Below are 11,760 nucleotides of genomic sequence, written 5' to 3' on the forward strand. Positions count from 1 at the left end.
AAACTAAATCCTGAGATGAATTTTAGACAGGTGCCATACAAATGTCACAGCACTATTAATAAATCCCTCAAGAATACTACAACAACATTACATGAGGAATTAAAAAAACACACACAAATTACTAGTTACCTTAACCTCAGCACTGATTACCACTGCCACACCGTACACCATATACATATAATGGGGCCACAGTGATTGCTTGTGAAGGTATGCTGCAGTGTACAGTGAGATATAGGCCACAGCGCGCCTTTTTATTGCGTTAATTATTGCATGTTAAATATTGTGATGCCTTACATGTTACTCCAAGGTGGGGGAATTACTGAGGGTGAATGGTAGCATCAGATAGTGTCAATACTAAGGCAACCAGCGCCACCCAGTGGCAAAGGGGCAATTGTTTAATAACCATCCAGACGCTCCAATATTTTATTAATGATACCATCTCATATAACTGCCTAGCTCTCTCTCTCTCTCTCTCTCTCTAACACACACGCGCGCGCGCGCGCGCGCTATGTCAAATTATGAGATAATCCGCTGAAAGAATCATTGTAGTACTGCCATAATGTTCCTGTAAGAACTTAAAGTGTCTGTGGTACAGTTTATCAGTTTATTGAGAGCTTACGGCAGTTTTATTTCTGATTGTATCGCTATCCCCGCAGTTTTGATATTTCGGATATCACAGTTGTGATATCTGTACAATGACCATCTAATATGTTATTGGATTTCTATCGCTATCCAATCAAAGAAGTTGAAAGGAGGACTCTGTTTTGTTCCCTGAGAGAGAGAGAGAGAGAGAGAGAGAGAGAGAGAGAGAGAGAGAGAGAGAGAGAGAGAGAGAGAGAGAGAGAGAGAGAGAGAGGCGTATCCCGAGTAAAGTGAAGCGCCTGTGGATCTACTATGGAGTCATACATACACTCGGTAAGAAATATCGAAATACAGCACTGCAGAGATATAATAGACTTTTAAATTGTATATATCTTCATTGGAAACCAACTTTGACCGACTAAAACTTAGAATCTACTTTTCTTTTTCTTTTTTTTTTTTCTTTTTAACAGCGCGCGTTGTCTCCCTATTCCAAGGACTCATCAAATTAACGCGGTCCTTGTATTTCCCAGTCAAGCCAATATTATGTTTCTGCAGGAACTTGCAACACAGCTAAACTGAGACTCAAGCATCCGTGCCCCAATGTATATAAATGGAGAATTTCAGGACGACCCAGCGGGTGTTTTGCTAGAATAATCTGGTCAGACGCGCTGATCGGTGGGATGAAGGATCGACTGAGAGAATTAGCTGCTGTAAGTAAATAAAAGCGTGTCCCTTTTTTGGTTTAACTGGACAGACTTGGACTGGACACAGTAATTACTTATTTTAAATAAACATCTCATCCGTACAGAGCAGGACCCAAGCAGAAGAGGATGTTGCAGTCCCGGTGGACAGAGATGGCTTCATGGAGAGCTTTTTCAGAAGGGTGGGTCACAGTGATGCCCTCCAGGATGAGCACAGGTTTGGGTAGGGGAATAATCCAAGTTATTTGCTCTGTGTTTGTGTGATTTATTCCTTGATTTAGGTGGAGGAAGTTAGGGGACTCATTGATAAGATCTCCTACCAAGTGGAAGAGGTGAGGAAGATACACAGCATGATCCTGTCTGCACCCAATCCAGATGACAGTAAGTTTGTGCCTTCAAGAAACATTTAAAACCGAGATAGAGATAGTACAATACATTTAATGTTTTTGATTTATTTACTTAGAGCTTAGTCATTTTCAGAGGAAATTACTTGATAACTGACCCAGGAGCTGCACAGTGAGAATGCAACACGTCTTCCTTCTTTTGTTGCATTTTCCCCCCTGTTGTAAATCATTGACTGCCTGACCGGAAACATAAAAAGGAAACAATCCTGCGGTCCAAGTCCTCAAACCATTTAGGGATGGGCTCTGACTAGTCCTGTTAGTAGCATATTCAGGAGTTTAAACATGCTGTGTCAGACAAAGCACATTTACTGTATTTACACAAAACCCACTAAAGCTATGTAACTGGGAGATGTGTGAAAAGGTCACATTATTTGTATTGGTTATACTTGGAGGCAGAGTTGTGATGCTTTACTGTTGTAGCTGCAGCTGTGAGAATCAATCGCCGGCCTTGTTCACAGTTGAGGCTGAGCTGATGCCTGAGGAGCCTGTCAGGCCCCTGCCAAGACAAAGACCCTTCAGTATAATGTGCCATAGGCATCACCAGTACTACCTCAACACCACAGGGATCAGATTATGTTTAAAGTAACATGTTACAGGAAGTGCAAACCTTAAGCCATATTTTCGATGATAAAAGCGATGATGTGGAATTGGTCACCAGGGAACGAAACAATTGACCCGTGCTTTTGCAGGGTGAACTTGGCAATATTGCCACAGGGCTGTTGCCGAGTTACAAGATGAGGCCTAAATCCAATATTTACAGGAGAGAAAGCCACCGTGATTAGTTGGATGACATGTTTTTTCCTCACCAGCAAGCTCAGTGTAACATGCTCTCGATTTCTTTTGTCTAAGGAACAAAGGATGAACTCAACAGGTTGACCAACGATATCAAAGGGAATGCCAATGTTGTGCGAGCTAAACTAAAATGTAAGTTGACCCATAATATGAATCCACATGAGACACTTCCTGCCAGATTGACTGATTCAATTATACCACATTAAAGCTGTGTGCTGACAGATTTTATTTATAACACTGCTGTGCTGAAATGTTGTATAACTCTCTTCCTCTGAAGCTATGGAGCAGAGTATGCCCAAGGATGACATCGCCAATAGAGCCTCAGTTGATTTCCGGATTCAGAAAACACAGGTCAGGAAACTATCAATCAATCAATCAATCAATCATACTTTATTTGTCCACAGGGGGAAATTTAACATCAAACATCAGAGACTACAGGAGGGAAATGGGGATAACCCAGGTTTTACCCAGGCTGATCAAAAAGGCAGGATCCATTATTGTTCTGACCCCAGATTCTCTAGAGGCCTTTACAGAGAAAGAAGAAAACTCAGGTGGTGTATTTTGCTACCTGACAACCATCTTCTGTATGGTATTTTCAATAGTTTAAACAGTAGCTTTAGAAAATGGGCCTGCTCTTAATGCTTCTAAAGTGTTCTGATAGTTTTAGGACGTTTTTTGTACCTGCAACAGTTAAGTTTGTCAGTGAACACTGATATCTATTTCCTTCACATGTTTGATGCAAGTAAAGCGACACTGATGCAGCATACCTTTTCTGCCATCCACATGTTGTTGATTATGATATCACTGATTACTGATTTATTGTTGTTGGAATGGAGCTGCATGCTATTCCTCTCCATGATCCTGCCTAGTGATGGTATGACTGTAATTTTATTGTGTATTTATCTGATTCTGGTTGTTGCCTATGTCCTATGTAGATGTTGACAAGCAGTTACCCCGATGGGGAATGGTAAAATGTATTGTATTGCATCACACTGTTCTAGACAAGGGCAATAACATTAACATACACCAGTGAAATTCCAAAATTCACTACCTAAGTATACTATATTATTTCCTAGATCTTGTTTTAGAACAGAATAGGACCTCAGAGTGATTCTTGCATATCCTCTAGACTGGCTGTTATCATTTAGCATCACTTTGTTGGTGGTAATTTTAAAAACCTGCTTGTAGGCCACAAGTGTCTCTATAAATGTTTTTTTTTTTTTTTTTTTTTCAGTTTATTGATTGCAGCATTCGGTTAGCATTCTCTTAGTAAGTGCTTTGTCAGGTATTAAAGCATCTGAATCTACACTGTGAAATGCCATTTTAAGGTACAGTCCCCACGTCTGTCGTAACATGGTATTTCTCCCACATCCCCAGCACACAGTTCTGTCCAGGAAGTTTGTGGAGGTCATGACCCAGTACAACGAGACTCAAGTGTCCTTTAGGGAACGGAGCAAAGGAAGGATCCAGAGACAGCTGGAGATAAGTGAGTGACAAATAATGAGCCTGGAATCCACATTAGGACAGGAACCGGTAGCCTCATTTATAACAATGTTCTTTGACGATATCCTATGTCATTTTAAACTCATTTAAACAAGTTAAATGCATGTTCACAGCACTGACACCATACCATGATTCATACCATTTGTGCGGTGATGGAGAATAGTTTCAGCTTTTGATATATCATGTAAAACTCGATTAAAATATTACTGTTAATTGAATCACAACTTTGGTTTCAATTAGTTTAAAAGTGTATAATTTGTGTGTGCAAAACTTCTAAAACTAGTGATAAGAGAGAGACAAATAAAGCCCTGAAACCCTGTTAGGACAGGAACCAGGAAACAGACCACACCCTGAGGCTTCCTCTCAGTTCCTGTCGACCCTAAACCTGCTGATAAATAGAGATCAGCTGCAAAGTAAATTTTCAGGGGTCTTCAGGATTTCAGTTTGTCTGTAGCACACAAAGTCATGGTTGTTTCCCTGTTTTTAATGCTTTTTATCTGATCACATCCCTAAGTTAGCCTGGTGTTTAGATTAAACTTTAATGATCCTTGTGAGGATCTTGCTGTTGTAGCAAGTGGTTGTAGAATCTATTATAGAGGTCGGTAAATAAATAAGAATAGAGCAAAGAACTATTGTAACATTTTGACATATCAAGTTGAAATGTAATGCTAAAAATAATAAAATACTAAAAACTATGGATTCCAGCATTAACAGCATATGCAAAACAGCAGCATTAGTATCTGAAGCAGCAGAGTCTACACAGACATAAAGACAATATAAGATTTCTCTATTATGGCACAAGTGGATAATTATAGAAATAAAGATAACAATGCAAGGAATAGATTTGTATCAGTGCTCATATACAGTAGATTTATTAAGTTTTGCTTTGGTTGTGGTAATTTGTTCAGTATATACCTTTATTTCCTTAGCTAGCAGCAATTTCATTTAGCTTTTATTTGCAACTTTTATTTGCAACATTTGAACCAAGACATTTAAATTCAAAATCACAGAGGCAAGCTTGAAGAAGCAAGGAAACTTTACAACACACACACACACACACACACACACACACACATTGTATTATGCATATGAGAACCATGAGACAATGGTGGATGGCAAAAAAATAGGACTTGCTCCCAGAGTCCCTGCAGCCAGCATTAATGAGAGGCTCGGGCACTCCACTCTGTAGATGGAAGAGCCTGACACTGGAGACGCTTTGCTGTGTTTGTGTTGCCAGGGTAACGGGCAGAGGGCTCAGAGGCCTGTGTAACACTAGTTCACCTGTCCTTTATGTGGCCACATGTACATTTGTCTGTGCCGATGTGAGTTAGGGCTTATAGCATTCATTTACGTCACACACTCATTTTTCTTTACTAGTTATTGACGATATGTAATTGTGGTGTGTTTTCCCATGCTTGCCAGGGTAGGCTCCATCTATCTTAGGAATAGCTGTTGCAAAACGCATGTGACACAAGCACCTGCACAGAGACCTGTCTCTCCAGGGAGGGTGCTGTGTGGCAGGAGGGATGGCCTCTGGAAAAGAGAGTTTTCTGTTTATAGAGTTTCAGCAGCTGTTCCTCTATGAGGAGTGCTGTGCTCCTTTGTTACTCAGGCAGCAGTCTAATCTTAGTCACAAATACAACCATTATTATCCATACTGAAACAAAACAACAGAGTGTGAATAAGCATCCATAATTAAACATTATAATTATCTCTTTGTTAGCCAAAAAAAAAAAAAAAAAAGAGAGAGAGCGATAGAGAGAAAGAGAGAATCCACTGATAATTAGTGTGCATTATTTATTGTTGCTCTGGGAAGCTTTGCAAGGATAACGTTTCACTGCAGAATGCTGCAATATCCACTTTGGATAAAAACTGCCGCGGAAAACTCATAAGTTGCTATTTCAAAACCACAGATGATTTAAGTACTGTCAGCACGAGCCCTTGGGTGCTTCCCAACTTCAACAGCAACGCTTGATGTGTTTTACTTTTATGCCAGCAAGCACTTTGTCAAAGCTCCTGTCAGTTTTTTTTAAACCAGGGATATCTCATTTTGGAACGAACTCTTAATTTACTGTTTCACTGAACAATAAAAAAAACATCTCTCATTACTTGAGGGAAAATCACTACTCCTTGTGTCTTGCTGTGTCCCCTGGGTGGATAACAGAGACAGTATTTTTTGTCAGCTTAATCAATTGAGACACGATGAGGCATACTCCTCTCCTTATCAGGATTTAATACACAAACTTTGACAGCAACACCACCACCAAGTCCTTGCGTTATCGCAGGAATATAAACAGACATCAGTATACTTTTACTTCTTCCCTTGCATTAGCATTAATGGTGTTCAGTTAATGGGTGAATAATCACTGTTTGTTTTTTCTTCCAGCTGGAAGAGTGACCACCAATGAAGAGCTGGAGGACATGTTGGAAAGTGGAAATCCATCAATCTTCACATCTGATGTAATTTTCCTCATGCCCTTTCTAGATTTAAAGATATTTCTGCCATCTAGTGGTGAGAAGTGAGTCAACATCCTAGTGAATGTTTGGGGGAAATAACCTAAACTGCTGCCAGGACTGTGTTTCAACAAGAGCTGAAGCTAATTATTTGGGGATTTGAAATTACAGTATCACCAAGGAGGAATGAGTGGTATGTTGGAAGCATAAAATGGTCTTGATACTGAGATGGTGTCTGATTCCCTTACAAAAACAGGAAGTTTGCTCTGCAAGCTCTGCTCAGTGTTACAAATTGTTCCACTATGTCACTCTTTCCCCTTTCGCCCCTTTCTTGTCAGATCATCTCCGATTCCCAGATCACACGACAGGCCTTGAATGAGATAGAGTCACGGCACCAGGACATCATTCGTCTGGAGTCCAGCATCAGAGAGCTCCACACAATGTTCATGGACATGGCAATGCTGGTAGAGACTCAGGTAACAGCTCACGCAAATTTGCATAGGACAAAGATACAGACTGCATCTTCCCTTTGTCTCCTCACTCGTATTACCGCAAGTGACAGCATTTGACAAATAAAGGCATGCTGACATTCGTTCTGACGCTGATTTACAGGGTGATATGGTCAACAACATTGAGAAGAATGTCTCCAATGCAGCTGAGTACATCTGCCGTGCAAAAGAAGAGACCAAAAAAGCAGTGAGATACCAGAAAAAATCCCGCAGGGTATGTGTTCCTTCCTAACGGTGATGTTTTCTGGTTCACAGAAACACTGTACCCTGCTTTGTATGAAGCACAGCAGAAGAAATACAGGTAGACTGCACATGGAGGCTATTGCACTGTTCACTGCTCTTCAGGAATCAAAAAATATGATAGAAAAATGTCAATATAAACAATGTCAAGATCTGAATGTATTTTTTATGTTAATTCAACCTTTATTTAACCAGGAAGCCCCAATGACACTAAAAATGTCATTAGCAGGAAGCAGGAAAACAATCTCATGATAAGCCTCAGTTAACGCCTTAGCTAATATAGATTACCACTTAGAGCTGTGTCTGTTTACTGTCCTATTTTTTTTTTAGTTCAGTTCAAATTCAAATAACTACATCTCCTTTACTTGGCAGAGATACATTATCGTTGCCTTTGCTCTGTTGATCCTGCTTGCTGTCATTGCACTAATTGTCGGGCTGTCTGTTGGACTAACCAAACCTCCTGTATGAGACCTGCTATGATCATTGCCTGAGGTAACAGCACTTCATTCACATGACCTCCATTCCATGAGCAAAACACCATCATTCAGTCATTCACTCATTCTTCTAACAAGGTGAACATTTTAATGGATTTTTAATAGTTTGATACTGTTAGTGAACAAGGCCTCCACAAGTTGTGTTTCTGACTACTCTCTTTTGCTTTTTTGTTTTTTGGACAGAAACTTCTCTATCTTGCCATGTGTGGGGTAGCAAGTTTCATCCTTCTGCTGATCATATTAGTTGGAGTCTTTGAGTGATGGATTTCACCATTCAAGACCTCGGGAACCTGACCTGGGAACCGGCTCACAATAAGATTGCCATCCAATATCCACCAGCATTACAGAGAGGATCTCTTGACCACTACAAATCAAGTATGACGTGTGATCTACCTGTCTTTATACCAGTCAATATCAGACCTCATGCTGCACAGTTTTGCTAGGCTACTTCCAGGGTAATTCTACATAGCCAGATCACCCTGTTAGCACATATCCTTCACTGTCACTTGTGATACAACGAGCACTGACAGCACATCAAAGACATACCCTGGTGTACACTCCTCACTGCTGCCATGTTTTCATGCTGCAACCGAATATCACTTCCATACTTTGTCTCTGACGCGGTAACTCTTCACATAAAACAGAAGTTGTAATAATTGTAATTGTCGTTATCAAAGATCAGCTGTTGAATTTGTGTTGACCTGTGTAAGTGTATGTTTGTATGTTCTACATTAAATTCATGTGACACGAATGTAAAACTGTAACACCACGGGACTCCTTTAAAAATTGAAAAGTTTAATGCAATAAATTTGTACCCACTGTAAGCATTAAAGGTTATGCGTTAAAACCTGCAGGGAAAAAATGATCAATCAAATTGAGTTCATCACTTGATTAATACTGTTAAATCAAAAGCTACTGCACAATTATTATTATTATAATTATTATTATTGTTATTACTGTTGTTATTGTTGTTGCTATTATTATTTCAAAATTTAAACACTGTCTGACCCCCAAAGTGCCTTTGTGACATTTGATATGAAGCCTTAATTTATTTCACTGTATCACAATCACAGTGTGTGATGACTGGAATATACGGATTGTGTAAAAGTCACACTACTTTAGGACCACTGGCTGATGTTATTTCAAGAGCACACATTTTATTGTTTTGATACAATGTATCTCGATTGTTTTTATGTTTGTTGCTAAGTTATATCTTGTATTTTATATTGAATCACAAGAATAATGTCTCTTTTAAGTGAAAGAATAAACAGTAAAAAGTCTTTTTTTTTCTGAAATTGTCCTTTCATGCTGAAAGTGGGATTGTGGGATTATTGCTCGATGAACTTATTATTGCTTAAATATCTGGATCAGTCCAGATATTTAAGTGAAGTCCTCCTAAGTTGATTCTTCCTGTTTAAGGCCAAACATTTGGAGATGTCATTTGTTTAGAGGAAAACACAAGAAAAATGCAGGGTGCTGTTTACTTCTGGGCTAATGAGCACTTTGCAGAAAGCACTTGACTTCCGTGTAATCAGCCAAACAAGATTAGTCCCCACAGGGCATGTTCTTTTCTCTCTTTGAATTAGATCAAAGAAAACTTCTAAGGTGCATTTAGACCGAAATGCCAGTGAACATCCTCAAAATCTGTACAAGAGGATGTTTCCAGGTCACGTCACAAGTTATCCTAGATGTCGAGTCGAGTGATATTATGAACTATGATTACACTTGGACACGCAGATTTGATTGATGGGGTGAACAATTTATTTGGATGAGCAATGTTTGTGCTAATTTTAAAAATCACTGTTTTCCTCTGATTGTATTTACCAGTACAAAAATAATAACGTATGAGTGAGGCAAGGTAAATAAAAAAAAAAAAAAAAAAAAAAAAAAAAAAACATTTTAAGAACCAGGAAGCTCAACAAGCAACTGTGAAATTGTAGGTCTGATGGAGTTAGAAATGATCAAAGCCAAAACCACGGAGTAACTATTTGGGTGTATAATGCACCAGCAGCTATTAAATGAGCCAAAAAATGATTCTTCCTCAATACAACAACAACAAACATGTAGTCGCCATAGTGGTTGAAATTCAAATTAGAGATGGCTCTGAAGTTGCACACCAATGCCATAGAAGAGGTACATGAGGTGTATGAAAATTGTACATATACTAGGGCTCCATGATATGGAAAAACATATTGTGATTACTTTGACAGGTATTGCGATAATATTCATGATTTTGAAAAAAAAAAAAAAAAATGAGGAAGATATGATTTTTTGCCGGGTCTGCACCAAGCCATCATGTTTCATCATCACGTTTTTAACATCCAGAGAATATGATTTTAAATCCAAGGCCTCTATGTAGCACCACAATACTTCATTTATATTGTTGGTTGTTCAAACCTTGCTTACATTCCTGAGACAGTCCTGCTTCAGGATTATCTGAGTCCCAAATCTTGGGGAGGGTGGGATGGGAGGAGTGGCGGTTCCCTTCCATGACACACACATTTACTTAGAAGCAAATTATATAAGGCTACTGACATAACACTTATTGTATAAACTTACTTAAACTACTCTTTTTATGTTACATATTTATAATAAAGCTTCCTGTGAGAATATAAACACTGAAAATCACAAAACTTACCACACCTATGCCCTGCTGCTGGACAGGGCCTGTCTGGTTTCTATTGTGTTGGAAGGTGTTGAGGTGCTGCCACTCTTTTACTCTACAAAATGCAAATTAAACATTTTTTAGAGTGTATTGACTATTAATAATCTACAATATTGTTTATTTTAAAAAGTGCCCCCATCCCCCCCTTTTTTTTTTTTTTTTTTTTTAAACTGACTCCTATATATTCCCTAAACATATAAAGAAGAAACTACCCACGTCTCTTGTATATTGACAAACATTACCTGAAATGGAGCTTGTATTGACAAGCTGCTTCCAAAGGTACGCACTTGTGTTTGTACATTACAGGGAATAAATGAGTGGGTGAATGAAGGAATGAAAAGTTACAATGAGGAAACTTCGGGCCATGGGAATCGAAAGAACCGGTTGGAACATGTAAAAAAAAAAAAGAGTTATTTTGGTGGAAAATACCCCTCCAGAAGGTATGTTTTTCTTAGCATCCTCTTGTCCCCTGGCTCTCTTTACGTGGACCTGACAGCTGTCCACTTCCTGTCCTGTGCTGCGCCATTACGGCGACAAAATGTCGAACTTGACTGAACCAAACAGGTGTAGCTGTAATCCTTCACCTGTCTATTGTGACGGCGCGGACTCGAGCAACATCTCCCACCTACAAACAAATTTGTTTGTAACAACAAAACAACAACAACAACAACGACAACATTAACTTCGCAACCAAATTAAAAATGGCAGCCGCGCTTACTTCACAGGTGCTCTACTTGGCTCGCTCACTGCCAATAAATATGGCCGACGTCTATCATGTGTCAGGCGACGTGTTTTCTTCGATGATTTACACCGCAGCAGGCAGGTAATTAATAAGCAAGCCCAAGTCACAAGTCACTAACGAGTCTCAAGTAGGTGGTGAAAATGTCGAAGATGTAATATTAAAACGGTACCTTACTGTCGGTCACTGTATCATTGAAAGGTGCGTGCAAATTACAAAGGCTAATATTTACTTTTGTGGATATACTTTCTGACTGGCAGTGTATTTACAGACGTCTAGATGTGAAGACATTTTTATTTGACTACTAGCTACATATTATACGCCTGTAAAATAGGGTGGCCATATTTTCAAACCAAGAAACTGGGACCCTCAGGTGCGTCAGGATGGGGGACAGTTACCTCAGCTTTCCCAAAAGCCACCTCAACAATTTATTTGAAAACTGTATAATAACACTAGTAAACACAAAACACAGAGATTGCATAGGTGTAATATAAACGTACATGTCATGGTTGTCAGATACCTTCTCAAAACCAAACACAAGGTATTTGACAGGCTGTTGGCTAAATGGCTGACTGTGACACATTCTCATTTTGAATCTGTTCAGACCCTGCCATTGTTAGATTCAGCAGACAGTGCATGTAGACATCTTAAGTCAGGGGTGTCAAACTGGTGCCATG

At 39.3% G+C, this 11,760-nt stretch overlaps 1 protein-coding gene across 4 annotated transcripts; it reads left to right on the forward strand.

The window, feature by feature from the left end:
- Positions 1-863: 863 nt before the first annotated feature.
- Positions 864-8,849, forward strand: stx2b (syntaxin 2b). Of its 4 annotated transcripts, none has more exons than XM_030061140.1 (12): positions 864-915; positions 1,053-1,292; positions 1,391-1,465; positions 1,565-1,664; positions 2,537-2,611; positions 2,757-2,830; positions 3,857-3,965; positions 6,369-6,442; positions 6,775-6,912; positions 7,049-7,159; positions 7,558-7,677; positions 7,863-8,849. In XM_030061140.1, the coding sequence occupies exons 2-11, from the start codon at positions 1,263-1,265 to the stop codon at positions 7,651-7,653; spliced, it is 882 nt and encodes a 293-aa protein (XP_029917000.1). In that variant the 5' UTR covers positions 864-915; positions 1,053-1,262; the 3' UTR covers positions 7,654-7,677; positions 7,863-8,849. The 4 variants fall into 4 exon arrangements, with proteins under 4 accessions (XP_029917000.1, XP_029917003.1, XP_029917002.1 ...); XM_030061142.1 differs by having other exon boundaries at positions 890-915; positions 1,138-1,292; XM_030061143.1 differs by lacking the exon at positions 7,558-7,677.
- The last annotated feature ends 2,911 nt before the right edge of the window (positions 8,850-11,760 follow it).

Source organism: Myripristis murdjan, chromosome 9 (assembly GCF_902150065.1).
Source record: "Myripristis murdjan chromosome 9, fMyrMur1.1, whole genome shotgun sequence".
Lineage (NCBI taxonomy): Eukaryota > Metazoa > Chordata > Actinopteri > Holocentriformes > Holocentridae > Myripristis > Myripristis murdjan.

Bases quoted from the DNA above. Each gene is read 5' to 3' on its own strand.
- stx2b (XM_030061140.1), top strand. From the start codon at position 1,263: ATGAAGGATCGACTGAGAGAATTAGCTGCT. The intron at 3,966-6,368 runs GTGAGTGACAAA...TTTTTCTTCCAG, and splicing joins CCAGAGACAGCTGGAGATAA to CTGGAAGAGTGACCACCAAT. The intron at 6,443-6,774 runs GTAATTTTCCTC...CTTTCTTGTCAG, and splicing joins CATCAATCTTCACATCTGAT to ATCATCTCCGATTCCCAGAT.